Consider the following 26,932-nt stretch of genomic DNA (forward strand, 5'->3'; position numbering starts at 1 on the left):
ATGCTATATACAAGAATTCAAGAGTAAGGAGTCACGAAGTGCTTTATAACAAAAATTGCTTGGAATTGTTATGTTACTTGCTGAACTGTAAGCTCAGTGAGCGACCGGTATGTGAAAAAATGTTCCGGTGAGAATCGTTGCGGAAACAGCACAAAATCACACTTTTAGCACAAACGAGCATAATCTAATATAGTGGTGAAGCAATCATGGTGTGAAACATATCCTTTAGCATTGACCTTTCAAACTGGTCAACTCTCTGAACTCACTCGTATATCTTCTTCATAGTCTAAACCAGTTTCGCGTGTTGCGTCGAACACTGCATTGCAAAACACCACAACCTCGAAACCACCTACTGGAGCCGCGTCATTATCACGCCAACCCTCTGGCTCTCTATCTCAAAGTGGTGGAGATGGAGGCCAACCACTCGCCGGCCCTAGTGGTTCTGCTCGCAATTCAACTACCAAATTAAAGGCATCAAGCATGAAATTAGCTGGATCTCGACCAAATATCGCCGCTTCCTCTAAAATGTCAATGTCCGCCAGTGGAGCCGCTGGTAGCCAGGCGCTCCTCAAGAAATCTCGAAATGGTTCAACAAGTGGACCAAGTACCACAAAACCATCATCTCCTGGCAAAGATCCAGCTGTAGCTCTTGCTGAATGGGAAGAAGAAAAGAAGAAGGTCTTGGAAGAGTCCGTCAAGCAAAAGGAGGAACGAAACTTTTATCAGTTGGAGCGGGACAAGATTGCTGATTTTTGGGAAATTTCAAAGCAAGAATTGGTTGATACTCGTGCTGAACTGCTAAACAAGGATCGGGAATTGGAAGAGCAAGAAGAGAAGCATCAAGTGGAAATCAAGGTTTGTTGACCATCCCACCTTTTGTGCAATTGGGCAACAAGCTCAACACTCCTATTTCCGACAGGTCTACAAGCAAAAAGTCAAGCACTTGCTTTACGAATACCAAAACAATGTCGCCCACCTACAAGCAGACTCAGAACGTGCCCTTCAACATGACCAAGATGAACATGCGGGCCAAGAAGCTGCTCTACGACGAGATTCCCGTGCCTTGTCATTGGAATTACGAGAACGCTCGCTAGTCCACGAAGCCGCTGTTCGTGATTTAAAACTCAAACATGATGCTGAAATTGCCAAACTACGAGCAGACTTTGATCGCCATGCTCGGGAACTACATGCAAGATACGAGAGACGTAGCAAGAATGTTCGAGAAGAGCTAGAGGTCAAACGTAAAGCTGAAATCCATGAAGTTGAGGAGAGGAAAAATGGTCAGATTAATGCCTTGATGAGAGGTCATGAAAAGGCGTTTGCTGAAATCAAGAATTATTACAATGACATTACTCTCAACAATTTGGCTCTAATCAACTCCCTCAAGGTTTGAAACCCACCAGATTTCTATCTTGAAGCATCGTTACTCACATCGTTGTCGTAACCCATATAGGAACAAGTCGAAGAAATGAAGAAGAAGGAAGAACGATCCGAGAAACTAATGGCCGACATAACAGCAGAAAACAAACGCTTATCCGAACCATTAACAGCCGCTCTCAACGAATGTGAATCCCTCAAACGACAATTGCTATCTCACGAAAAAGATCGTCAAGCTCTAGCTTCAACCAAAGCTAGACTCAAAGTCACAGAAGAAAAGTTCAAGCAGCTAGAGTGGGAGCACGAAGTCTTGACGCAACGATTCGAGAGAGCCCAGAAAGAACGGGATGAGCTTTATGAAGAGTTTGTTGAACGTATACAAGGTGTTCAGCAAAAGACTGCTTTCAAGAATCTGGTATGAAAATCATAGCGGTTAATCCTATATTCTGATCGTGATTCTCATGGTATAACGTATCATTAGATCTTGGAAAAGAAGGTCGAATCATTACGTGAGAATTTAGAACGAAAGGATCTCCAATTGTCTGAAGTATTACGCGCGTCAAATCTGGATCCTGTGTCCATCGGCAATATAACCAAACGTTTGGAGGAAGTGCTCGAATCAAAGAACTCACAAGGTATGGTTGTCTTGTCGTTACCGTCCTTTCATCGCCAGTTATTTTTTGTTTCATTCGTCACAAAACGGCTTTCAATTTACTCAAACGATTTCACCCCGACTGTAGTTCGTGAGCTTCAGTATGATCTAGCGAAAACAACAAAGGTTTGTGCATTTGTTACATTCAACGATAATTGCTCCACGTTCGCTCACACACGTTTTCGATGTAGGCTTATAATGACATGATGAGGGTCTATGAGGCCAAGCTGGGAGAGTACGCTATTCCTGTAGAAGAACTTGGCTTCAAACCAATTCAACCTAGATCAACCGTTGCAGCAGCAGCTCAATAACCTTGTAAATTTCTTATAAAATGAAGTCTATCGTGCCTCATATATACTAATGAATGAGCGATATAGTTACCAGCGTGATCTATTGATTATATACTTGATGTTTTCATATGCAATCATGATCGAATTTCCAAATTATTACAGAGCCATCGTGAGCTGCGGTCACGATCCTACCACCATTCATAGTAACAGCCGATATTGGTCCACTATGAGCATAATAATCGTATACGGTATGCCCTTTCGACCTCCTTACATTACACCTATAGTCGTCCGTCTGCTTTTCACAAATTATGATATCCTCTTCATCCGGATCAATGGCAACTTGAACACCGATTCTGTCTGACGTCAAATCCAAGACATGTAGATGCGTATCCCAACCGCCCACAGCAAGTCTCCCAAACCCGTTGGCTCCATCCATCTCATCCCACGACGATGTCGATATCTGAGACCCAGTCCGAAACGACCATATCGGAGTATCGATATATTCGTCTGGGTTCTTTGAATCAAAGTCCCACAGATGAATGTTTCCCGTATCTCCTGCGGACATTATATGCGATTTGCTGCCTTTCTTCAGATACTGTGACCATTTGACCGAATAACACTCAGATGGAGTCTTGATTGTGCTCAACCAACCACCATCGTTGGTATCCCATATGTTTAAATCATGGTCGGCCGATGCGGTTACTAATAGACCATTTCCATTGTAGTCCAGAGCAAAGATCGAGTCTTGATGACCTTCGTACGTGAAGAGTACTCCATTGTCTTCTTCGGTCCCGTAATACCGTGTATCGACCATCTACAGCCGATTTGGTGAGATCTCAAATGGCTATGTGCAAATAATTAGTACTCACAACCGCAGTCTCATCGGCACTTGCAGAGAACAAGTAGTGCTCGGCCAATTGCACAGCATGTATCTCGTCCGTATGAACGTCCAGAATCTACGTCAACAAGAATGGTCATCTCAAATCTATATAAATTCTCTGATAGAAATAGTTACTCACAGTCAAAATTGGATCTTCTACCGAAGTTCTCAAATCCCAAATCTTTGTTGACTTATCACGTCCACCAGAAACAAGAAGAAACGGATTCGTTGCAGAGCAATGTCTAACTACATTAACTCCACGTATATGGCCAAACAGCTCGGCCATCATCGTCCCATTCTCTATATCGTAGATCTCGATCGTCGAATTGTTTTCAGAAGTGACAGCCAGCACATTCGTATGTGTTGATACAGACGTTCGTTTCAAAGAGGATTTATGGATCCGAAGTGTGGTTGGGCTTGGACTCGACCAGTTCCTTAACAGTTTTTTGTAGTCTGGCGTTCGAGCCTTGAACGTTAACTCGCCAGTACTAGCACCAGGAACTGGGAATGGAATTGGATCCACGATGGTGTGCTTTGAATGGCTCACTTCTGTGTTTGGTAAAGTTTTTCGTCAGCAATAGTGATGTTGATGTGTTTTCGACGTATTACCTCTGTATAGTAAATTGTCATCGACAATCTGAGATGCAGCAATGGAGGTCCTGCTGAAACGAGACACGTCCCTTGGCGATAGCTATCATATATGTATAAAGATGGTGAATGCGTCGAAAAAACTTCACAAAGTCAAAAACCGTCAAGCAGAACAGAGAAGAGTGAAGACTAGAATTGTGAGACGATGTTACCTTGGCGACCACTTTCACAACTAGTTCTGGGGCTAGGATGTCGAAAATCGACGACATCTTTGACAAGATCAAGTTAGCGAGGAATTTCTTTGCACTGAAACTTTAGCGCGTTGACGAGCAATTTTTTGGTGTCAAATGCATCAAATCTTCGTCAAACGACAGTTTAATGTTATTACTTGCTTCTATATTATGCAATTTCGTTTGTACAGTTAAGTTTACCAGTATATGAGTTTTTCTATCATCTACGCGTTTCGCAACAGCTAGGCCTGACTTGTCGATGGCCGCCTTCCTTTTGCAACGCGAAGAGTTGTTTCTATTTCGTGTCCTGCTGTTACTCGAGCATGATATTTCTAGTTGAAGGTAGAGTCAGCGTCACAGTCACAAACTTTGATAAATGCGCTGTCGAAGATACTTACTAGGCCATTCAGATTCTTGTACCTCTTTTGACACACTGAACAAACGTATGGTCGATGTGCTCGGCGAACATCTGTGAGAAAAATTGGATCAGGTTGGTTTTTGCCGTAAATGAGAAACTGCGCATAAAGAACTACTTACCATCGGGGGTATCAACATCAGAATCACCATTATCCACGTCGGCCTCACATTGTCCTCGTTCCAAATGATATTTTAGGCCGTTGCTGTTTTTATAGACTTTGGAGCAGTAAGGCTTGGGGCATTTGTACACCTTCTTTCCAGCTGCATCTATTGTAGATAACGACATTCTCCTTCTTGTTCCAGCTAATCCACCAGCATTCTGATCGTCATTATCTGAGACAATCGACTTTCGTCTATCAAAATGTGGTGGTGGCGCTTGATCATCGTAATCTGATGGAATTGAGACTACCGACTTCCGTCTTCTACTTGTAGCAGCTATCGAGGGTTCGTGGTCGTCTGTCATGTCATTATCGTTATCGTCAAACTCGTCAGGCGTAGCAGAGTTTTGGGTATGGAGTTCTGTAGAATCATAAACGTTTTCAGATGCTGGCGAGTGAGAAGAAGTTGAAGCAGTGGGCGGTAACAGTGGAAAGTCCAGGTGTGTTGATGAATTTGACGCTGTTGACCTTGGACCGGATATTGGATAGGAGTAGTGTAGGTCATGGGAAGGTATACTGTTTCTATAGCTGTCTGGTATGTGCCGGGTATCAGCTTCGAGACTCTGCTGCTGTCCCAGATGCAAAAAGAAGAAAGCGAGTCAGTCTTCCAACATCAGGTGGTTCGTTTGGTGGTTGATGCCAGATGTCTCAAGCAAGTACCTGTTGATTTAGTTTCAGAGATGCAATGTTTGCCAACATATGTAGTGCAGATGATTGTTGTGTTGTGGGTATCATGCGCAGATCTGGTTCGATATCGTCGGAAGCTGCGTTTCGATAAATTGTAGTGGAGAGGGTGAGGACGATTGTTCCGAGTTCAAACTTGCAAGATAACATCTCATGAAACTAAACATTTTGCACTTACTCTCCTCGTCCATGGCTTTAGGGAGCGCAACCAACGAATCGCACAAAAACACAAAATTTTCGCTTGTTCACAAAACTTGACACGGATGTGAAAAACAACAATCTATAAAACTTATTGAAGCAACCGAACGACACCCAAAGGAAATGATAAAAATGTAAGACATTGTGGTGATACTCTTGTGCCCTTGTCTTCTTGGTTGGTCTCGTCCAAACGTTGATCCAAGGTCGGTGTATTGACCAGTTCTTTGGTGCGATCGCTCACTTTTGAAACTGTTCCCTACATCATATCATATACCTCACTTCGATGTATAACTCTTAGATTCCGCTGAATCCATTACACAGCGACAGCTGCTCCTGAAAACTTGCCAACATTGGAAAAACACGCCAACTCACAAAATCTTATGAAATCACCAAAGAGGGACGCCAAAGAGTGCTAATATGAAGAAAATCGTACTGATACTCTTGGGATTATGTGTACTGGGTTCGTGTCTTCCAAATGGTGCTCCAAGGTTGTCTTGCCAAAGTTCACTCCACCTTGTTCTTTCGCATTTGCTAAGTGTTTCCATACCTAGATGTCAAATCAATGAGCACGCAATTGAATCTGGTCATCAGCTTGCTCAATCTGATACTGGCATTCGGTGTGGTTTGTGTCTATTCATTTCGACATTTTCGCGACATTTTTTAAACTCGCACACGCATCAGGATAAAGGTCGACAAACCGCAGCTTGCCCAAGTACCTCTACAACTCTCCATCATCTCACCTGTCCCTTGGAATGGTCTACTTATGTATGGCTTACCTATCTTTGCCTTGTCGAATGGAACCAGTGTTGTTGAGACCAATTCACATATTGGCACATTTACATATCCAAAGACGATGTTTAGGCCACAAACCAGTAGTGCTTGTACATCTGCTTCAGTCGAACAATCTGACGTGGGAGGCAGTACCATCACTCATTCTGTGCCTGATAACAAGGGCGAGAATGTCACGTTTTCGTGGACTCTTACTGCTTCTGATATCTCGAAATATAATGGTAGTAGTGGGAATGGTAGCTTGGACGGTGTACAATTCAACGTGGTTGTGTCAACTGGTGGTGTAGGCTCGCCTTGGAGCATTCTGCCACCTAAAGCTGTATCTCTTGATAGTACCAACGTGTCTTCAACTCTTCCACGTCATGCAGCACGTGTAGTCAGTTGGATCTGGTATATTATGATCGTTTTGGTGATTATATCCATCAATTATTGGTAGGGCCTTGAGTATTGTACAATGAGTGCTATGTCAAATAAAACATGTAATATAATCCAAATCTGCTGGATCTACCACTCGAAATGGAATTATATGCGTCTGCGCGTTTAACCCAGACACCATTGGTTAAAACCTATGCTGTTCACATATACGGATACTGCTGAGAAACAACTTGAGCGCTAGTTGAGTTCTTCCCAGCCAGGTCGTTCTTGGAATATGACAAAAGACTTCTTGTCTCCTACGCCAGGAGAAGCACCTATGTTCGTCAACATTTTGATGATAGCGTTCCAAAGAGTTGGTGAATTTCCACTCCTTGCAGATATCGAGAGACTTGAGTATAAAGTAGATTTCCAGATCTGGAGTAGTAGGCCTAAAGTGAATGAGAAGTAACCCATTTTCTTTCATTTCTTCGAGTTTTGATGCGATGAAGGTGTGCCTGTAAAGGAAGACAATGTTGCAATGAGACGAGTTCCAAGGAACAGAATGAATGATACACATAGTAACAACGAATTGTAGATAATAAGACGCTGACGTACCCTCTTCAAATGCCGAGTAGCCTTCTCTTTGTATTGCATTGTACATTTCATGTATTCTAGGTGGTCGTTTGTCAATATAGATGGTTTGTATACGAGATTGTAGCGAGAATGGTGTAGAAGAAGTTGTTGCACTTTTACCGTATGTCTGTCTTGTCGTGGATCTGCAACCTAGCTATGGTTCCAACATTTATGTTTTCCGAGACTTTGTAATGACGTGTGTTGTCGAGTTCCTAGTTCCTAAGACTCTTGAGACTGGGATCTTTGGCAAGTAGACTAAAGCGTGTATTGTAAATTACGCTACTACGCGTCGCATCGTTGCTTTTTGTCGTCAAACTTTTCATTCTTTCTGCAAACATTAACGCACGATGAGGAGGAGAGTCGGAGGCCAGATTCATCCCGATGACACATCTACAACGCACATGAATATGCAGGATCGGTTTGCCTCTTCTTGGGAATCCCCAACATCAACAGCATCAATTAAAACGTCACCCCTTCGAGCACTCAACCAAAGCCCAGTGCAATCACATTCCAGAAGACCTCTCCACGAAGCGAGAACACCTATAATCCCACTGCAGCGGCACAGTCATAACGTATTATCTATGGCCATGAGTGTCGGAACGCTGACATTGAGAACGATAGCAGACGACAACGTGTCACATCTCCGCATACTCAACGAGGCCATTATACCTGTAAAGTACACTGATCAGTTCTATAATGATATCGTCAAAACACATTCGGACGAACTTAGTTGTATTGGTGAGTGCACACACAATGCAAACACAAGATCTTGCAAGATTTGGTAAATCGTTTTATCGTAGCTTATGCTGGTAACGATTGCATTGGATCCATTTCATGCCGAAAGGAGGTATTCTCCTCGGATTGTCAACCACCTGACTATGATAACTCATCCTGTCGAGTATATATCATGACTCTATGTGTGCTGGAACCATATAGGAGACTTCATATAGGTTTGTATCCTCACTTAATCGGATGCATGCTAGAAAACCAACCTCATCTTGCACTTATTAGGCTCATTAATGCTAAACCACATCATTTCAAACCTGGAATATGATGTGTCTGTAGACCATGTCTGTCTCCACGTGCAGACCTCTAATGAAAGTGCCCTGCGCTTCTATTTACGGAATGATTTTTATATCGAAAGTCGAGTAGACGGATACTATGCTCAAAATCCAGGCGTGGAGCCTCCAGATGCCTTCTTTGTCAGAAGGAATATGAAACGGATGCGTTATACTACTGCTAGAGCTGCTGAGCACGGACTGTAAGTAATCTTCTTGTAAATGAACACTTGTAACCTATGTATTGCTTGAAACATGTAAATTGTCAAAAATCTTTGTCTGGTCTAAATGATTTATTGTGTTTACAATGACTTTACATGATGATGGTGAATGCTTATTCAATGCACTACTTATAGCACACGGCGTCCAGCCGACGCTTGCCAAATAGTGAAAAATTGGGAGCGGCTGAGTTTATAGTTGACCTTTGAAGCTTGTTCCAATCTTGCCAAATCGTTTGTGCCCAATACAATGATAGGTTTTGAGGGCAATGTTAGGATCCAGGCAAAGGCCACCTGAACGATGTTGTGAGCAAAGCATACTTTGGTGCGAGAGACGTCAGAGTTCTTACATCACTGATAGTGGCTTCGGGTCCAATCTCTGCAGCCACAGATTTAAGTGCCTCCGTTATCCTGGCAATTTTTTCAGGCTGATCGCTTTTGAAAATGGCACCACCACCTAAAATTTGTGACTGTTACGCATGATCATTGTGTTTTTCCAAACGAACGTCAATCTCACATAAAGGCGACCAAACCATAGGGCAGGTCCGTATCTTTTGCATAAAGTCCAATGTCCCATCATGTAAATGCTTCATCTCCACACACGACACCTCAATCTGATTCGTAACAAGTGGGAAATCCAAGCGGCTCTGTAGCAATTCAAACTGGTCCCTATTAAAGTTCGATACACCAAAGTGAAGCACTTTTCCTTGCAATTTGAGCTCGTGGAAGGCTCGTGCTACTTCATCTGCGTCCATCAAAACATCGGGCCTATGAAGCAAGAGTACATCCAAGTAGGACACACCAAGCTCATGCAAAGAGCGAGTGGCAGCTGCTACTATATATTCAAAGGACGTATCATAGTGTTTGACCGACACGTGCGGGAATGCATCCGACTTTGCAACGATATCACATTTCGTAATAAGCTGGATCCTTTGTCTGAATTCGGGTCCAGCGAGTGCGAGAGCCTGGCCAAAGACCTTCTCGTACGTATACATTCCATATATATCGGCCAAGTCAAATGATGTGATGCCGAGCTCGACACATTTTTGAATTCGTTGCAAAATCAAATGAGGATCTCGTGTCGCTCCGTTATCAGCTAGTCGCCATGTTCCTAAGGAAGAAAAAAAGTTATTTTAGTGAATAACCTCGGTCGAAACTTGTCAGTATACGTCGCAGTCAGCATGAAATCGAGGTTTGCGTTCAAAGTGTCAAAAGAAAGTGCAAAAGCACATTTTCATGCAGGGTTCCATACCATAGACGAATTGCGAGAGCTTGGGTCCGTTATGACAGATCTCTACTTGACTTACAACCATATTCTCAGACACACTGTAGCTTTTGACTGTTAAAAGTTGAAGTTCGGAACGTTGGACACAAAATAGACAAGTCGCTTCAAACCGAACTAGGGGTGTTTTAGTTTTCATAATTTTTAATTTAGTCTATGTATAATTACAGTGTCGTGTTACATGTGTTATCAGATTCATCAAACGTGATACTGCCATTTGTTGCTGTAACACTTCGAGTATAGCAGCGACGCGGTGCACCTTTTACATCTGTAATCTTATCGTAGATCTGCGATGTAGTTGTCTGACCTCCCCCTTTTTGAGTAGTGGCGTTCCTAAAAAAGTCACCATCAGACTGCTGTTTCGTGTTTACGGATATCAAAGTGTTTGGTGACAATTTCTCGAGATTCACCGATTGAAATATTTCAGATTCAATCGCAAAACTCTTGTCTTCAAACGACGTCTGCACAACATGGAGCTCTAGTAAGTTCTCCCTTTGAAGTGATTCCACAGACTTTTTGATTCCTATAGTCTCGACGACAGTCTCGATGGATTGAGACTGAGAGACCGTTTGATCGTCCACCTCTGCTCGAGATACTCTATTCACGCCCAACACCCGTTGCTGCCCACTGGAACCCACTTTCGGGCCAGACTTGTCTTTGACAACATTGTCAAATCCACTTTTGACTTTGACAACATTGTCAAAGTCCAGTTTCGACCGCACTATAGTTTTTACAAGGCCTTGACTACCAAATAAGAATCCAGAATACGAGATGTTCCGATGGGCGATGGTTTTTGATTCATTTGTGATATTATTGAAGGTGTGGATGAAGACCGGTGCTGGGATATCATTCTCTATAATTCCACCTTTGGAAACTTCTATACTGCTGTCGGTCCATAGTTGTAGGCTGCCACTTGCGAGCCAGTAAGAGTTGGCGTTGAAGATACTAAGGCCAATGGTATGTCGGTCGTTGTTTGTCAATATATAAATATAAGGCGTAAGGTCGAGGACGATTGAGGGTACATCGGATGCCTGAATGCTAAATATGGGCCTCCATAAGAGCGGATTTATGCCACCAGTATAGATTGTGACTGTTGGCCAGGCAACGGATACCAATTTCTCGTCCAAGGAGACCATGAGTTCTTTGAAGGTTCCGTTCCCGCACTCTGGGTCTGAGGAAGGTATGTTGGTATACCTACAAAGAAACTGCTTTAAATAAAATGGAATAAACATCACAATTTGTACATACCAAAATTCATCGCAACCATGAGCAGATATGAAAACTTCCAAACTGATCAATGAAAAACAGCATGAGAAAGTGTTACACGAATTTACGAGCAACTTCATCAGATTGAAATTGCACGTTACCTCGCCTTTACTACATTACGTGGCACAAGCGGGAGCCTATAAGACACCTCTTCACCACGCATCGACCACCAACCATACGACTTCTCGGATGCTGATACTGGAATTACGAGGCTTGGCACAATAGCAGGTGGATTTTGGGTATCAGTAGCATAGAAGGTGGCTGTCACATTGACATGCAAGACTGCAGTATATATGTCGTTGACTATATTGTCCAGTGCGACAACCAATTTGGCATTCTTGAGGGCGAATACTGAAGCAAAGCGAGTCACATCCTAAACGAAAAGGGTTGGACACAAACAATGAGTATTTTTGTTGACAACCGATGGAAATGCACTTTTACTTTTTCAATAGTCCACGACACGGTAAAGTTTGGCGAAGGTTCGGCAGTAGTAGTTCTCAACAATTCCACTCCACCGAGCCAGACTCCAGAGGTCCTATCAAACTGTCTACCTGTCCCAGAAGCTTCGTACTTTAATACAATCAGACTCCAAGCCTGAGGGTCACCACCACATTGAGGAGTATACGACGCAACAAACGGACGACCGTAAGTATTTCCAAACGATGTTTGGGCCAAGAGGATACTGCACGATGGAGTGTTTGGTTTTGCAATTGGCGCAGTGACTTCAAATGGCCAATGTCCACTAGTATCTTCATCAATTTGATTTGGGAATATAGTGGTTGAGCTAGCAGCGAGTAAAGCAACTGCAGCCTAGGTCAAAAAATGTCACGTCAAATGAATGTTGATTTGTTTGACGTGTCGATGTTGATGGCTATGTTCAACTCGTACCTTTCTCAACCAATGAGCCATATCTTCCAAAAATAGAGTGAATTTTCACGGTAGTGAATGTTGTAGCTGGTTGCCCTCTTCTGTTTGTTTTCGAAAATTGGAACTATCGAGCAACAAAGAGTTAGGCACGACTGGATGGACGCAATTATGATTGTAGATCCCACTTACAAGTACAGAGCTGCCTAAGAAGAGCTTTAATCGTCTAGCTTATACACAGCTAACTTACGAATGAATGGTAACAATACCAGTGGTGAAGAGAACGCATCACTGCTGATGCAGGTGCTTTCTGAAGACGGAAGTGGGCATCCCAATGAGACTGAAAGCACAGAGACTCATGCTAAACGGAAAAGTCTGGTCTCAAAGTCACCATCTGCAAATGCCAAATTCAAAGGCTCAGGAATTTGGTTTACAATGGTTCAAGCTTGCATCGCTATAACTGTCATATCGGCTATAGTCAGATGGTTTCGGAAAGGTACTCCTTGTGTTTTACACGTCTGCCGTCTTGTATTGTGTGAATCAATCCCAAGCAGCTTGCATCGTGAACTCGCTTTTAACTTACACCCTCAAATTTCTTTGCAAAAGGATCACATGTCGATTGTAATGGAATCCTTCAGGATTCCGGTCGCTGGATCTACTCGCCGACTAGTAACAGGAAGGGTCTGAGCTACCAATTATTACAATGTACCCTGCACGAATACAATGCTGCTCAAACGTGGCAGTGTCTCGGCGACCCCATCAGCACAATTCGCACTAGAATCCATGGAGACTCATCTGCTCGTAATATTTACTATGGTCTGTTGGACATCTTCTCAAAGGATCCACTGCCGTCCAATGTCACGACTTTTAAAGCTCATCAACCTATCTTGACCACCTTCCCACGGAATATCGAACACCACTTCATATATGATCCATTCCTGAACGGCACCGAAATAGAGCAGGACTTGTCGGAAAAGCCTCACGTCCCTATCTCAATGCTGGCCATAAGTTTTGGGCCTTGGTATATGAGATATGGCGGACCAAAAGGTGATCAGGATTTTATAGAACGAGTCGGAGCATTGTTGGGACAATTAGCCACTCTTAGAGATCCAGCTGCTCCTGTGTCGTATTTGCTGCCACTACCACCCGTGGTAGAGGCACTCTTGAGTGAAGAACGAAAAGCTACTCTAAAGAACCCACGTATTGCAGATTTAAATATAGAAATGGCACATCTGGCTGCAACCGCTCACTATTTAGACGGTGCCTCAGATACCAGTGCTGCTATTTATGTAAGGGCTTTTGAAGATTTATATCGTCAGGCTGCTGAGGCGTCAACGGACGGTCTACATTATGATTTAGCAGTTAGTAGAATGGCCGTACAGCTCCTTTTAAACCACCGGTGTAATGCCGAAATATTAAAATCTATGGAACCTCATGCAGCTCCCAGTGCAACATGCTGCAGGCAGTATCAACCACCGCGTGTCGGTCAAGTATTGATGATGAGCTTCCTCGTTGCTGTAATATTATGGGTATCCGCCATCCGATATCTAGACGTATTTAGTAAATGGCGTCCGAAAAATACTGATATCTTGGTCGGGATGGAAGGGATTGCCATCGCACTAGTTTACATGTATCTAGCAGATCGAACGTGGATATTTGGCAAGGCTGGAAAACACTTTGACGTCGGTGTATTTGGTTTAATCCTCTTGGTGCCGCTCGTCCTCGGAATGATGACACTGGAAACCTTGCCGAAAGACGAGCTACTAAATCGCCATCAAACCGATGAGTGGAAGGGTTGGATGCAAATCGCCATCCTTGTATATCACTTTTTAGGTGGCTCGCAAGTAATGTGGTTGTACATTCTCATAAGGATTTTAGTGGCTTCTTATATCTTCATGACGGGATTTGGTCATGCCCAATTCTTTGACGCAAAGCAGGATTTCAGCGCTTCGCGAGCCATCAAGGTAACTTGAAATGTTGAGCTTTTTGTTCTCTGTTTGTGTTTGAATTCTAAAGTTTGCTAAATTCATAGGTACTTGTGAGGTTGAATATACTACCAGTGCTCTTGTCATTGACCATGGGCTCGCCCTATGTTGGATATTACTTTTCGCCTCTAGTCTCTGTATGGTTTGCAGTGATATGGATTGTCTTCTGGATTGGACATACGTACAGCACGTCGCTGACGTTTGTCCTGTTCAAAATCATATCAGCTTCAGTCATCACAAAAGCCTTGATATCATTCCCACCGATAACCGAAGTACTATTCAATGCGCTCAAGGGAGTTGGACTGGGTCAAGGATGGGATGCTAATGAATGGCGGTTTAGATTAGAGCTGGACTCTTATATATGCTTTATTGGTGTCGCCATGGGCTTTCTATTAAGCCGTTTCCGTAAAATGCCCGTCAAACCGTCATGGATACTAGGTGCTGTGGTAGGGTCTGTAATAGGAATCGTGTTGTTGGTATATATGATTTATATGGAAGAGACACAACTTGACAATGGTGTATCATTAGCCAAAGTCAAGGTGCATTATAATACTCTTCATATTGGTATTTCGGCCATACCTGTAGTGTCATATGCCATTCTTCGGAATTCAACGGCCAAGCTACGGAAGACGTATTCTGGATTCTTTGCCTGGTTTGGTCGGATATCTCTAGAGACGTTTATAATGCAATTCCATATATTATTAGCAGCAGATACTAAGGCTACGCTGGTCGTGTTGCCCGGTGTTGGGGTGGTTTGGTGGCTGAATCTCGTAGTGGTGACAGTCGTGTTTTTGTATGCCAGTGAACGTGTCGCGCATGGATCTACAATAATTGGTGATTGGATTTTGAGTGATGGAAACTGGAGATTCTGTCTTCCTGTAGTCGCACTTGTGGTATTCGCCTATGCCGTGTTATAATCGATGTCTTCTCGCTCTCTCTGTAATATAGTCCAGTATTGAAACTCATATAGATTATTTAGAATTATTGACGCTTTTTGACACGTTCATCTCTCATTTTTTTGTCGTCATTGCCCTCGGAGCTTCTTGCCCCAAAACTCACTCACAACCGAAATACCTCAAAGCTCACTTTTAACAACTTGTATATAGCTCACAGAATGTTGGCAACTGCATCAGAACCAGCTACTACCATACCATCGACCAAGCGCCAAAAGATGGACGAACCAATCCCATTGCTCGTCAAGAAGGTTGGAAGCAAAGCTCAACTTCCCACTCGAGGCTCTGACAAGGCTGCAGGATGGGACTTGTACAGGTATGCTCAATATCATCATATCTCAATCAACTTTATCAAATCATCTAATGGTGATCCGGATGAGATGAAGAAATTTACATTCTCAAGCTATAACTTCGCATTTCTCATTTCATCAACCTTTCATCCTAGTTCGGCAGACGTTGTAATTCCAGCTAAAGGAAAAGTCATTGTGCCTACCGATATCCAAATCGCACTTCCTCCTGGTACATATGGTCGGGTAGCACCTCGTTCTGGATTGGCAGTCAAACACTTTCTGGACGTCGGTGCTGGTGTTATTGATGAGGACTATCGTGGGAATGTGGGAGTTGTCATGTTTAATTTCTCTGATGTGGATTTTGAAGGTATAACATTGGTATATTTGGAACAAAGTATGTGCGCAGCTTCTAGCTTACAACTTGCCTTGCATTCGCTAGTCAAAACAGGAGACCGTATTGCTCAATTGATCTTAGAACGTATCTACCATACAACTGTATTAGAAGTTGAGGATTTGAGTTTGACAATACGCGGAGCTGGGGGTTTTGGCTCGACTGGATTCTCAACCAACTAGAGAACTAGAGTATAAACGAATTGGGATTTGTAGGTAGAAGAAATATGTATATTTTTGTGTACACTCTCGTATAAAGCTAGATTTTTCCAAACGCAAAATTCGTTCAGAAGTGGTTGTTCTTTCCCAAACATCAAATAGATCACAGTGATGGCCATCGGGCAACAAGAGAGCACTCAGCCTAGCATATATTCTAACGTATCACGAGTAGAAAAAGTGGAATACGGCCATGCTCTTGTGGCAGCCAGAGATCTTGAGGTAGGAATTTTGTGGAATCTTCAGTCGCGCTTTTCATCATGACGATCTAACACCATAGGGTTTTATACATTAGCCTGGTACAATTGTAGAGAAATTCGAAGGCCCAGGTTTGGATCGTTTGTTTTCCTTAGGTTATTTGGTTGGATCGCTTCACCATCAACCCTGACACTCAACTCTCAAACACAGATGTCGTTTACGAGGATTTGAGTGATTATGACAAGACTTATGTTTTAAACTACCAGCCCAAGGGATCCACGGATTGGAAATGGTAATGGATCAAGTTTCACGCAACCTTTGTTTGGGTTGTTTCTGATGCACGTTGATCTACGTATAGTCTGCTTCCTCAAATCTCACTAATCATACGCATTGACAATGATCTTCTGTAGGCTGCTTCCTCAGTCAAATGCCAGATACACAAACCGTGAGTACAGTCCCTTCCTCACTCCATTTTCCAAAAAGCACTCACACACACGTCTCGTACTAGATTCATGTCAGCCAAACAGCACAATCACTGACGAACAATATATCAAAACGATCAAGAGTGTCAAGATGGGAGACCAAATCACGTTTATATATAACGTGGGTTCTGCTTCAGACTACTGGGATCCCATATGGAGTTTCGAATGCAGATGCGGCAGTAAAGAGTGTCAAGGAAAAATCGACGCGTACCGGACTGTAAGCCATGAGTAAATTATCAAACCATTTGTCAGAAGGCATGCCACGCGTCAGTTCAGGATGATGTACGGAGAAGCAACGTGGATTGCATCGATTATAAATATAGAATTACATCGATCTTATTTCTGTTCTTGTTCTGGCCAGTCTCGTTTTTGTGTGATGTGATGTCACGCTCGAGTTCGGTGACAGGACCTTTTCTTTGCTTTGCAATCCACGCTACCGCATACGAATCTACAAACAACAAGCAACTACAGACTACAAGACATACTCCAGGTACGGCACAGTCGTCGGATTTACTAGACTACATTCTAACCTTCGGCCTTTCTCTTCAACAGCCCATCTCAATTTAAACAAACCAAATATCAAATAATCCATGGAATCATTCAAACTACGAGAGCAAAAGCAAGAGGAGCTCAACACCCATCCAGTCAACTGGTCACGATCCGTCGGTGTGCTGAAGCAAGCTAGAGCCGTTCGCATCGCCGAACCAATATCATTTGCCTCCATCAGGGCCACGTTATCTTCAAGGATAACTCAATTTAATGGGACTAGCTTCCCAGCCGCTCGAGATGTACGGGATTGAACTAATTTGCTATTCCCATCTTGATACTGACTCTCTTCTGTCCACAATAGGTGTATTCCTCCTTCTCGGAATAAACGGCCATCGTGACTCAATTAGTCACCAAATCGATACACCCAATTTTAAAGCTAGTTTGATAATGTAAAATTCCCCTCCTGATTTTTGTATACCTTTAGTGCTGCCTGGACTTGAAAATATAGTAAAAAACGTGAATGAAGAACTAATGTTTGCATGATTACGGACCAACTTTATTGAGGAAAGGTTTAGAGACGGGTAAGACTATCCAAGAACTTATGTGCACCATCCATCTTCGATCCGAGCTTGTCATCGCCAACTTCAGCACGAGACCCGTAAATCATGGTCTTTGCTCCATCACCAGCGTGTGGGTCTTTACGCAAGACTTCAACGGCTTCCTTGATATCTAGCACTAGCTGGTCAGCAACAGGAACATGGAGTAATGTGGTTGACAAGTGGATTGCAGCAGGGTGCTGAAAGTCTTAAGTGTTAGCAAAAGATAAATGAGTCGTTTCGACAACAGCAAAAGTACCTGGAGATTGCCGAGCGACCTAGATGGTAGATGAAAGCAAGTTGAATGAGTGCCAAAGCCTGTGATGCAGATCCAACTATTATTTTTTAGCTCACCATCCTTTTCTACCCAAGAGCTCACTAACACCAAAAATGTTAATGTTGGAGCCTGGTCGAGACGTGAATGCGATTACGGTGAGCAGCGGCTCTCCAATAACAATTAATTCCGGAACGGATCTGACTCTGTGAAGAATAGAATGGTCGTATAAGTTGAAACGAGTTCTTCAGCCATTCGAAATATCACACGGTGGTCTACGTTCAACCGCTGAAAGTAACTACGAACGTCTTGCCTACCCCTTCACAATCTTCCTATTGGCTTCAATAATCTTGCGTGTGGTTTCTACGTAACCACTTTCACCAAACGTGACCATTGCAGACCAGCATGATGCAACTGATCCTCCCCTGATTGAATACGAATCATGTTGAATAATATAGACAAATGTAGTAGAGAGAACCGAATGCAGCTACCATCGAGATCCTGCAGTGGAAGGCGACGAATACAGTCCGCCAGGCCACATGGGTGCGACAAAGTATTGGTGTTTACGGATTTCCTTGTTGCGATACATGATAGTGGATGCTCCTGAGGAATTGTAAGCGTGAGAATCTCGTATGCTTGTAAACAAAATGATTTTGCTTACCCTTTATGGCGAATCCATATTTGTGCTGGTCGGCTAGTAAAAAATCATGTCAGCTCCTATTTTACACCATCGAGCTTGATTCTTTTGACAGGGTTAGTTTGTTTACCAGAGATGGATGTGACGCCCTCGTTTCTAAAGTCTACAAAGTACGGTAGCGGATAGCCAGCTTTCTCAGCAAACGGTACAATGAAACCACCTATGTAATAGCAAGGATATGTTTTTTAATAAGGATATCAAAGAGCACGTAATGGCAAGTATACGCTGAGTTCGAATATCAATGTATCGCCTCTACAAAGACATACCTAAACAGCAGTCCACGTGGCAAGGCAAATTATGCTTCTTGGCCAATGCCGCAACTTTGGGAACATTATCGACAATACCATGTGGATAATTGGGCGATGAGCATCCCAAAAACACGGTTTGAGGGTTTATAGCCTCCTCCATCTTTTGCAAGTCGACTTGGCCAGTGGTTGGATCAACATCGACATGAATGATCGTAATGTTAAAGTATGCGGCTGCCTTGTCGAATGCCGCGTGTATAGTTCGTGGGACGACCATGTTGGGATCTGTAATGCCTCGAAGGGTTTTGGCCATGTTTCGATAGGTCATACATGCCATCAAGATAGACTGAAAAATTGAAATAGAATGTAAGACTCGGCAATGGTAAAGTCAAGGCAAGTTTTAATCCTCTACCTCTGTTCCACCAGAAGTGAAAGAAGCCCCAGCGTCTGCTGGCGCATTGTACATTCGGAGAACCATTGACAAACATTCCGCTTCCATTTGCCTGACGCCAGGGAAGACATCGGGATGCAAAGGACTATAGGAGGAGCGTGTGTGAGTGCAAGATCGAGCATGAATGGAAATGGAAGCGTGGATCAAGATGCATACTTTGAGACTGCAAACATTCCGGCCGCGTCCATTAACAACTTGTTGAGTTCTGGGCCTCCGTGGTAGACGGCGCCGGTGACTCTTCCGTCTTGCCAAGCGACCTTGCCCATGTTTGAGTACCTAGTGAATCAGCAAAATGTTGAGAATTGGGAGTGGTCGTTTGCAATGATTTGAAAGCGTCAAGGTAATATTGCAAGTCATAGAATATAGAAATAGGATATAAATTTGGATCATATAAGGCGATGCCATATCTTGATGGCATTGTGATACAAGTGCAAAAACGTGTTTTCGAAGGACGCACCTCTGTAGTTCCTGGCGCACTTGGGCCTCAGTGAGACCGGCCTTAGGGAGTGCGCCATAAGCGGAAGGCTGCTTCTTGCTCATCCTTGTTATATTATCTATAGTTGTGGTGTAAAGTGGTGGAATTGGAATTGAGCGCAAAATAGTTCTAATCAATCGGTGTGTATTTACGTGATTTCTACTAATTGTATGCTATTATGAACTGAAATACACGTCCTACAAGTATCGACACCATTCCCTGAGTCGTCTCAATAAACTCAAGTTTAGCTGGTACTATTTTGATTTTAGCAACAAACACGAATAGGACCTTTGAAATCAGGATGTCGGGACACGCTGCCCGTAATCTGATGCAAATCAGAACTAGATGCTTGTTCAACAACTCTCGACGAACTAGCAGTGTTAAACTTTTGCAGGCCTCACATCCAAATGCAACTTGCATGCTCATACATCCACCTATCCAACCTTACAACCGCAAAATTCATACTACTTCCATCTGCCATTCCTCCTCTGAAAAGCCATTGTCGAAGCCGATACCTGCTCGAGCATCATTGATGCAGCCTGATCCAAACGACAATCCTGAAAGCAGAGAGCATGGGCCGCCCCTACAATTATACAATGTCATGGCTGATATGGTCCCTCCAGGTGCTTGCTTTTGGAGCTCTCACTTCTATATTATCGTATATCACACATACTCATCCACTTCACTCCTCAGGATGGAAGGTTGGATCTGTCAAACAGGATGGCTTCATAGTGGGAGACTTCGATCTTCCTGGTCCTGTCATACTGCTCAATGGATCGCTATTTATGTGGGATGTACCGCAGTTTGGGTGCGCAAGTGATGAAATCCTCGACGCTGAATCAGATGGTGTCGAAAGTGTCGATGAAGAGGGCTCTCCCTTTCATGGATGGGACATTGGATGCTTGCGTCTCCTGGAAGTCGTCGATCCACGTCCTGGTAAGTGTGTGTTTTCGATCATAAACAAGCGAACAATTGCCAATTTAAATCACACACGATAGAAATATTGGTGCTGGGTACAGGAGCAAAGAATTATCCTCTGCCATCATTATTAAGAGCATATCTGCTAAAACTAGGAATGCAGATCGAGGTCACTTCTACTGTAAGTGTTTGTCTGTGAATGACCTCGAGAAATACAAGCACTGGCTGATCACATCTTTGAATACATAGAGGAATGCAGCATCGACTTATAACGTACTGCTACAAGAGGGACGACGTGCTGGTGCACTATTACTACCACTCTTTCCGACTAGCGCAAGGACAGGTCAATCGCTCATAACGCTGGGCGACCCTTCTGAAATAGAAAGCAATGGCGTTGGAAAGGGCAAAGAAGACAGTCAAAAATTACAGTCAACATGACATAATCGCATACACACATCACATCACTGACACTCCTGCTCACTGCAATCACAAAAGCGTAGGAGAATTTTCATAATGCTGTATAAGAAGACTTAGACCAATATATGTACTTATTATATCATAATCATTATAGAAATGCAATGATTCTCCTTTTTGTTGAATTCAAAGCTGTCGATTTCCTGCTCAATGACTGCACGCCCCTTTTTCTTCATTTCAAACAATCGTCAAAATCTTTGATTTGACGCATAGAAGCAGCAACGAGTGCCGAGAGTGAACGTCAGTCATTCCAAGGCACAAGTTAAACTTCTTTGCTCATTTATCTTACTCATTTATTATATCACATAAACTTCAAAACGACATACCACAAACCGACTTCCCATTCGAACCCAACCACAGCTACAAGTACTGAGAGACCTATAAGTAAATCGACTCTTTAGCAGTCGCATAGCGACAGGCTGGTGTCTAGGAGGCCAGGTATTAGAGGATAAAAGGATGTTTGTGGAAGACATCAAATTTATGCAGCCGCTACACCCGTTGGTCTCGATGGTGCTGAATAGTATACCGAATATGGATACGCTCATACTACCAAACAGCGAGATACCGCAAGACGGAGTGGATGGATTGATTATAGATAGGACGACACCATCGACAACAATGTTGTCTCCCGATATATCATCTACACCTTTTGACGACTCGACTAGCATAGTATCCCTTCCCTCATCTATATTTGCTGCCAATGAATCATCTATAGTAGCTGATCAAGATCATATTGAACAAACTGAAGATATTGGTATGGCAGACGCTTGGAGCGATTTGGACGATATTCTCGACTCGGCATTCAACGATGGTATAGCATATGATGATAGCAACAGTAGTAGTAGTGGTGCTGATAACGAAACCATGTCATATTCCAACACTGTATACGAGTATGGACAAACCATGTTACTCGCCGACGCAGACGAAGACGAGGTCCCAGTGATACAACCACGTATAAAAGACTCTCCTGAAGAAGCTGCTGAACGTGCTGCTCGCAGTATGGCCGTCGAATGGGATCGTGCTGCCGATATAGCTCCCAAAGTAGCCAAATACTGGAAGGCCGTTGGGTCACGCAATAAACAAACAGCAACCGTAATCCCAGTACGTGAAGGCCGTAATACTCCATCAGTCACATTTGCATATGCTCTCAGCCGTGTACGAGAATTCCACTGGCAGGAAGAGCCTGATCGATGTCTCGGCCCTGAGCAAATTGTCGAAGACAAGACATTGCTCAACTTTGATGACGTATCTGAAGTCTTTATACGGTGCTTGCCTAGCTATCGCATCACCAAACCCCGTCTGGGAGGGCTCAGTCGCAAAGAAGGCAAAGACTTGCATCGAGCTGTTGTTTCCAAGGATATCTTGGACAATGCTTATACGACATGGCGAGAGTGTGTTGGTGTGGTCTGTGATGAGTTGGTTTGCTCTTCGGTCGTGTTGCGAAAGGAAAAGGGTAAGCATCACACCTGTGTGTCGTGTTGTGTTGTTTTTTTAAAATCAACCTTGGTTCTAAAAAACACTACCTTGGGACACTTGCAGTGGCGAGTACGTCAAGCTCTACATCAAAAACAAGGGGTATGAGGAAGGGTGGACATCTTGTAAATAATTTTGAAGGTAATGCGATTGATGGGGACCTATCGCATTACAAAGCACCCTTTTTCTATGTGAACTAACAACCTCACAAAAAAACTGTATTGCAGTCTTCCAGCCCTCTCCCCTCCGCACTAGTATCCGTATAGAAGAAGAAGATGACGCTGATGATGATGAAATGAATGTCCCAGAGCTTTTGAGCGTGGACAAGGAGATCACACCACCAATCTTGAAAAGGAAGCGTGAATCTCAAGAACCGGATCATCAAAAGGCTTCGTCACCGCCAGGTATGCGTGTGTGGTTTTGTGTGTTTGCTCTCCTTGACTCGGTATTCACGAGATCGTTTTCTCAGTCAAAATCCGCGTCGTCAACCCGAATGGGGGATGTTTGCTTTTAAAGATAAACATTTAAACACCTTTGTAAAAAATACAGCAAGTGAAGATCTCTCTATTTAAATTGTTAACCGAATCGTATTCGGTCCATCGGTCGCTGTCTAAAGAGCATGCCTAAACAAGAAATGTTGCAATGCAGACTAATGAGATTTCTAACAAAAGTAACCCAAAAACTCACGACTTACAAAAACACCGCCATGCAACGACACAAAATTGGTGTTATTTGCGTGACTATATACCCGTGGTCCCCGCCACGTCACTTCATAGCATATCTTTCGCATTGCGCTCCGACAAAATAATCAAATCGATACAGTTCATTCGTTTGTTCTCGTTACGGTCCAGCAGACTATATGCTGACACGCTGAATGAGCTTGTAAAGACCTGGTTGGATGCTTCTCTTCACACTCTTGGAATGTCGGGAATAATCTTCAAGGCGGAAGTAGTTTACAAACTCGTTGTTTGGGCCGCCTGTAGGAGGCGTGGCGACGTGTAAGATTGTAGTTTTGCTATGCCAGTTCTGTTCAATTAGAAATATAGACATTCTGAGACAAGTGAGACCCTAAATTATGAAGAGCAACTTATACAACCCACTATCAGACAGCCTTTACAACAGTTCCAACGTATTTCCAAAGGAGTCTGATTCAAGGCACAAACCGAACAGCAGAAGGGAATTTGAAAGGATTATATTTATTTGTTGTTGCAATGTGGAAGGCAAACGATCTAATATATACACTCAACTTTCATTGATGTGCAAGTTCAATCACTATATAACAAATATTGCATAATGAAACCATAGTTGGTTGCTATTTGACGATTTCACCAAGTGATCATTTGATTGGCAATCTACGAAAGACTCGTTAGACGTCGACGGCGTTAGGGTTTGTGCGGCTCGACAGCTTACTTATATCTTCAAGATGTACTGAGTAAGCCTTGTATTCCAAACTCCCTGGACTTGCTGAGTAGTTTGAATTGCAAGTGCATTGATTGAGGTACAAAATACAAGTGGCCATGGATACTCAGGTGTTCTCAAGCCAGCGTCTCGAAACGCTTTCAATAGTTCCTCGAAACCGCTTTGCTTTATTGGATGGACAGCTGAAACCGTAGCCTGCAATAGAATAATGATGCTCGTCTTCCTGTCCCATATAAATCCATCAAAACTGGCATAATTTGATGCTATTGGCCAGAAGTACCCAGACTCTTTGTCCTTCAGCATTGCTGACAAATCAGTCTTCATGAATCTGACGACTTTCTCTAGCATTCCAAGGCGATGAGGGTTACCAAGAATTTTTCAAAACGACTCAGCAATACATACGTACCTGTTGGTGCAACAAGTAACTCTGATCTGTCGGTCAGACATGTAGCATTTAGTGGAGGCCCTTCCTTGGACATAAGACGGTGCATTCTGGCTTGCAGCATCATACCACGTACAGCTGCTTCACCTGACGTTCTCCCTAGCATTTCATAGAAAGACCTACGATCGACTTCGGAGCGGGTTTCAATTTTGTCACTCATCATTCGGATGACTTGTTTTCCTATTATTTCTACTTTGAAGTCCATTCGGCCGAGACTCCAGTCCTCTGCAGTTCGAACTTCAACACCAGATATCAGTATTAGCTTTGAAGCCTCTTGTGCATTGGCAGAACTTCCAGAGAGCACGAGTGGAAGGAGATTCTGTCTATTAACTCTGAGACTTTTGACCACACTTCTTTGATATGACTCCAAACGATACTTGGATTTTGCAATGCTGAAGCAGTATCGAGGACAAGGATTCCAATCATTCCAAGCTTCCCATATTCGATTCATGTTCAAGTGGAGTACCTCAGAGCTTTATAATGGTCGTCATCATTAGAAAATTGAAATGATGACTAAACAACTTACCCATAAAATGCAGCTTCTTCCCACGTCCAAGTATTCATGTAATAGAGCAATGCATCAGCTTGCTTCGTCCACTCTCTATAGCGCTCGACTTTCGGTGAAGTCGCTTGAACCACTAATACTTGACTATTGCCGATAAGTCCAATGCATGGAATGACAACGTACTGATTTGAATCAACCAAGGCCCAAGTTGGATTCCCAATATCTGACGGACAGGTTCTACTAGGTGCATTCATGACGACGCCAGAATGATCAAAATAATAATAGCAAGATAGCTCATTTTGAAGTGCTGTCGGTAGACCATCCAGTAATCGTTCGATCAAGATATATAGCAAAAAAGATGGACTTTCCTTGTTTCATCACAGTAGGACTTTGTCAATGCACAATTTAACATCAACGCAAAGAAAGGGTGTATTACCAATTCCAGGGTTCCCTACTATAGCTCGAGACGTCATTCCTTCTTTGACAATGCCCTCAGCAGAGATTCTCTTTAAAAATTCGTGCAGGAGGCAGTACTCCCGGTTCACAAGTAGTTTAGGCGCAGACCTGTTGATAAATAATGGGAATAAACCTAGCAGGCCTTGCGATTCATATTTATCCATCAAATCTTTCAATTTAATCACAGTGAAACTCAATGGAGAGAGTGTAGTAGTGGCGGTGTCAAACTCCCCAACTTGCTGCATGGTTGCCAGAGTTGGAACATTGCATACTACAGTTGCATGAAGACTATCGTGCATTGATTGTCTTTTGCTCCAGAGTATTGAATGGAGAAGTTGCAAAGCCTGTAGGAAAGAATCTGGATTTGCTTTGTGAGTAAAACAATATTGTTCAAGTCAACAGCAATAGTGACGTTACCAAACGAGGGGAGTTGCCTACCTGGACTTTCCGTCGTAAAAGACATCCTACTTACAGGTGGAGCGGGCCTCACGACTCTCAATGGATTGTCGTCTGATGTTTCGATTTGGGTGATTGATGTGTCGGCATGAAGTGGCGTTTTGCATTCTGCATCCATATATACATATAATTGATCTGGTTTCACACCATCCAATGACTTCTTGAAGCGTCCATGATTGATGAGATATTTGCGTAGGTTGCTAATGTTTGTGACGTGTGTATCATTGACGCCTACTTCAATAGCGTCTCCCAACTCCTCAACTGCAGCAGATTGATCGTTTGCCCTGTCAGAATTACGCTTAAAGAGCTGTATCCAGAGCACTACAGTGTCGCTCATCGTTGCGATATGTTTCTTCTGTCAAACAACAAATACCTGTAAACTGCAGGTACCTTACCCGAGCCGTAAAATGTCCAATTATAAGCTGGCACACACATACTTTAGGTATCTGGTTCTGGTAGTTTCTCAATGTCATTGCAAGGACGAGATCCAAAATGCACAACGCTACTCGGAAGGACGTTGCCAACAAGTTTGCGATTGGTTGCACCAAGGCTCTGGCAGTAACCACCAATTCCCCTCTCGGGCTCAAACACCGTAGTATCAACATCCTACACATCAGGAAGCACCACGAACATGCCACTTATACGCATTCTCAGGCTTCGATATAACGAGGGTACAAGACCTCTCACTATCTGGATTCACAACGGCTGGTCCATGGGTTTTCACGAAGTTTGTCTTAAAAAGATGTCAAACTAGTGATTGCTCGTCGACCCCTACTCTTAGTGGTGCGTCCCCTGCTAGTCCATCGGTATCAGCATCGCGACCTCGTCGGCCTTTAGTTCCGTTACGCCATCACCGAATCCATCAGCTGTGAATGCTAATGTTAGAGTGCAGCCGTCGAATGTTGCTGTGGTAAATATTTATGATGTTATCGTGTAGTTCCACGTCAAGTTGTGTAAACCTGATTACTGATTCACATTCGTTTGGTCAGCCACCACCAGCGCTGTTTGTGGAAAACATCAGATTCCAACAGCCTCTAGAGAATCTGGTCTCGATGGTATTGAATAGTATGCCGAATATGGATACGCTCATACTACCAAACCGCGAGATAC

At 43.3% G+C, this 26,932-nt stretch overlaps 10 protein-coding genes across 10 annotated transcripts; 7 read left to right on the forward strand and 3 right to left on the reverse strand.

Annotated features, from left to right (window-relative positions):
- Positions 1-206: 206 nt before the first annotated feature.
- Positions 207-2,340, forward strand: SmJEL517_g02952 (uncharacterized protein; the record flags this gene model as incomplete). Its single annotated transcript, XM_031168880.1, has 7 exons — positions 207-209; positions 286-855; positions 920-1,387; positions 1,454-1,792; positions 1,859-2,012; positions 2,118-2,155; positions 2,221-2,340. The coding sequence occupies 7 exons, from the start codon at positions 207-209 to the stop codon at positions 2,338-2,340; spliced, it is 1,692 nt and encodes a 563-aa protein (XP_031025155.1).
- A 5,257-nt stretch (positions 2,341-7,597) lies between these two features.
- On the forward strand, positions 7,598-8,515 carry SmJEL517_g02953 (uncharacterized protein; the record flags this gene model as incomplete). Its single annotated transcript, XM_031168881.1, has 3 exons — positions 7,598-7,988; positions 8,051-8,200; positions 8,262-8,515. 3 exons carry the CDS (start codon positions 7,598-7,600, stop codon positions 8,513-8,515), a joined length of 795 nt encoding a protein of 264 aa, XP_031025154.1.
- A 143-nt stretch (positions 8,516-8,658) lies between these two features.
- SmJEL517_g02954 (uncharacterized protein) lies at positions 8,659-11,983 on the reverse strand (the record flags this gene model as incomplete). Its single annotated transcript, XM_031168882.1, has 9 exons — positions 8,659-8,820; positions 8,877-8,983; positions 9,044-9,637; positions 9,779-9,865; positions 9,990-11,002; positions 11,057-11,098; positions 11,176-11,447; positions 11,516-11,884; positions 11,963-11,983. 9 exons carry the CDS (start codon positions 11,981-11,983, stop codon positions 8,659-8,661), a joined length of 2,667 nt encoding a protein of 888 aa, XP_031025153.1.
- Positions 11,984-12,190: 207 nt separating this feature from the next.
- Positions 12,191-14,840, forward strand: SmJEL517_g02955 (uncharacterized protein; the record flags this gene model as incomplete). Its single annotated transcript, XM_031168883.1, has 3 exons — positions 12,191-12,434; positions 12,545-13,902; positions 13,971-14,840. 3 exons carry the CDS (start codon positions 12,191-12,193, stop codon positions 14,838-14,840), a joined length of 2,472 nt encoding a protein of 823 aa, XP_031025152.1.
- Positions 14,841-15,037: 197 nt separating this feature from the next.
- Positions 15,038-15,739, forward strand: DUT1 (dUTP diphosphatase; the record flags this gene model as incomplete). Its single annotated transcript, XM_031168884.1, has 3 exons — positions 15,038-15,192; positions 15,322-15,533; positions 15,606-15,739. The coding sequence occupies 3 exons, from the start codon at positions 15,038-15,040 to the stop codon at positions 15,737-15,739; spliced, it is 501 nt and encodes a 166-aa protein (XP_031025151.1).
- A 147-nt stretch (positions 15,740-15,886) lies between these two features.
- On the forward strand, positions 15,887-16,266 carry SmJEL517_g02957 (uncharacterized protein; the record flags this gene model as incomplete). The annotated part of the gene is made up of 3 exons (XM_031168885.1): positions 15,887-15,994; positions 16,068-16,101; positions 16,181-16,266. 3 exons carry the CDS (start codon positions 15,887-15,889, stop codon positions 16,264-16,266), a joined length of 228 nt encoding a protein of 75 aa, XP_031025150.1.
- Positions 16,267-16,397: 131 nt separating this feature from the next.
- SmJEL517_g02958 (uncharacterized protein) lies at positions 16,398-16,673 on the forward strand (the record flags this gene model as incomplete). Its single annotated transcript, XM_031168886.1, has 2 exons — positions 16,398-16,415; positions 16,479-16,673. 2 exons carry the CDS (start codon positions 16,398-16,400, stop codon positions 16,671-16,673), a joined length of 213 nt encoding a protein of 70 aa, XP_031025159.1.
- An 839-nt stretch (positions 16,674-17,512) lies between these two features.
- On the reverse strand, positions 17,513-19,744 carry SmJEL517_g02959 (uncharacterized protein; the record flags this gene model as incomplete). Its single annotated transcript, XM_031168887.1, has 11 exons — positions 17,513-17,737; positions 17,797-17,815; positions 17,892-18,017; positions 18,129-18,236; positions 18,303-18,414; positions 18,473-18,505; positions 18,579-18,668; positions 18,775-19,099; positions 19,166-19,289; positions 19,361-19,480; positions 19,662-19,744. The coding sequence occupies 11 exons, from the start codon at positions 19,742-19,744 to the stop codon at positions 17,513-17,515; spliced, it is 1,365 nt and encodes a 454-aa protein (XP_031025158.1).
- A 236-nt stretch (positions 19,745-19,980) lies between these two features.
- Positions 19,981-21,035, forward strand: SmJEL517_g02960 (uncharacterized protein; the record flags this gene model as incomplete). The annotated part of the gene is made up of 4 exons (XM_031168888.1): positions 19,981-20,302; positions 20,373-20,615; positions 20,678-20,778; positions 20,847-21,035. 4 exons carry the CDS (start codon positions 19,981-19,983, stop codon positions 21,033-21,035), a joined length of 855 nt encoding a protein of 284 aa, XP_031025113.1.
- Positions 21,036-23,954: 2,919 nt separating this feature from the next.
- Positions 23,955-26,159, reverse strand: SmJEL517_g02961 (uncharacterized protein; the record flags this gene model as incomplete). Its single annotated transcript, XM_031168889.1, has 5 exons — positions 23,955-24,304; positions 24,370-24,878; positions 24,932-25,217; positions 25,347-25,605; positions 25,839-26,159. The coding sequence occupies 5 exons, from the start codon at positions 26,157-26,159 to the stop codon at positions 23,955-23,957; spliced, it is 1,725 nt and encodes a 574-aa protein (XP_031025114.1).
- Positions 26,160-26,932: the final 773 nt, after the last annotated feature.

Source organism: Synchytrium microbalum (assembly GCF_006535985.1).
Source record: "Synchytrium microbalum strain JEL517 chromosome Unknown SmJEL517_scf0014, whole genome shotgun sequence".
Lineage (NCBI taxonomy): Eukaryota > Fungi > Chytridiomycota > Chytridiomycetes > Synchytriales > Synchytriaceae > Synchytrium > Synchytrium microbalum.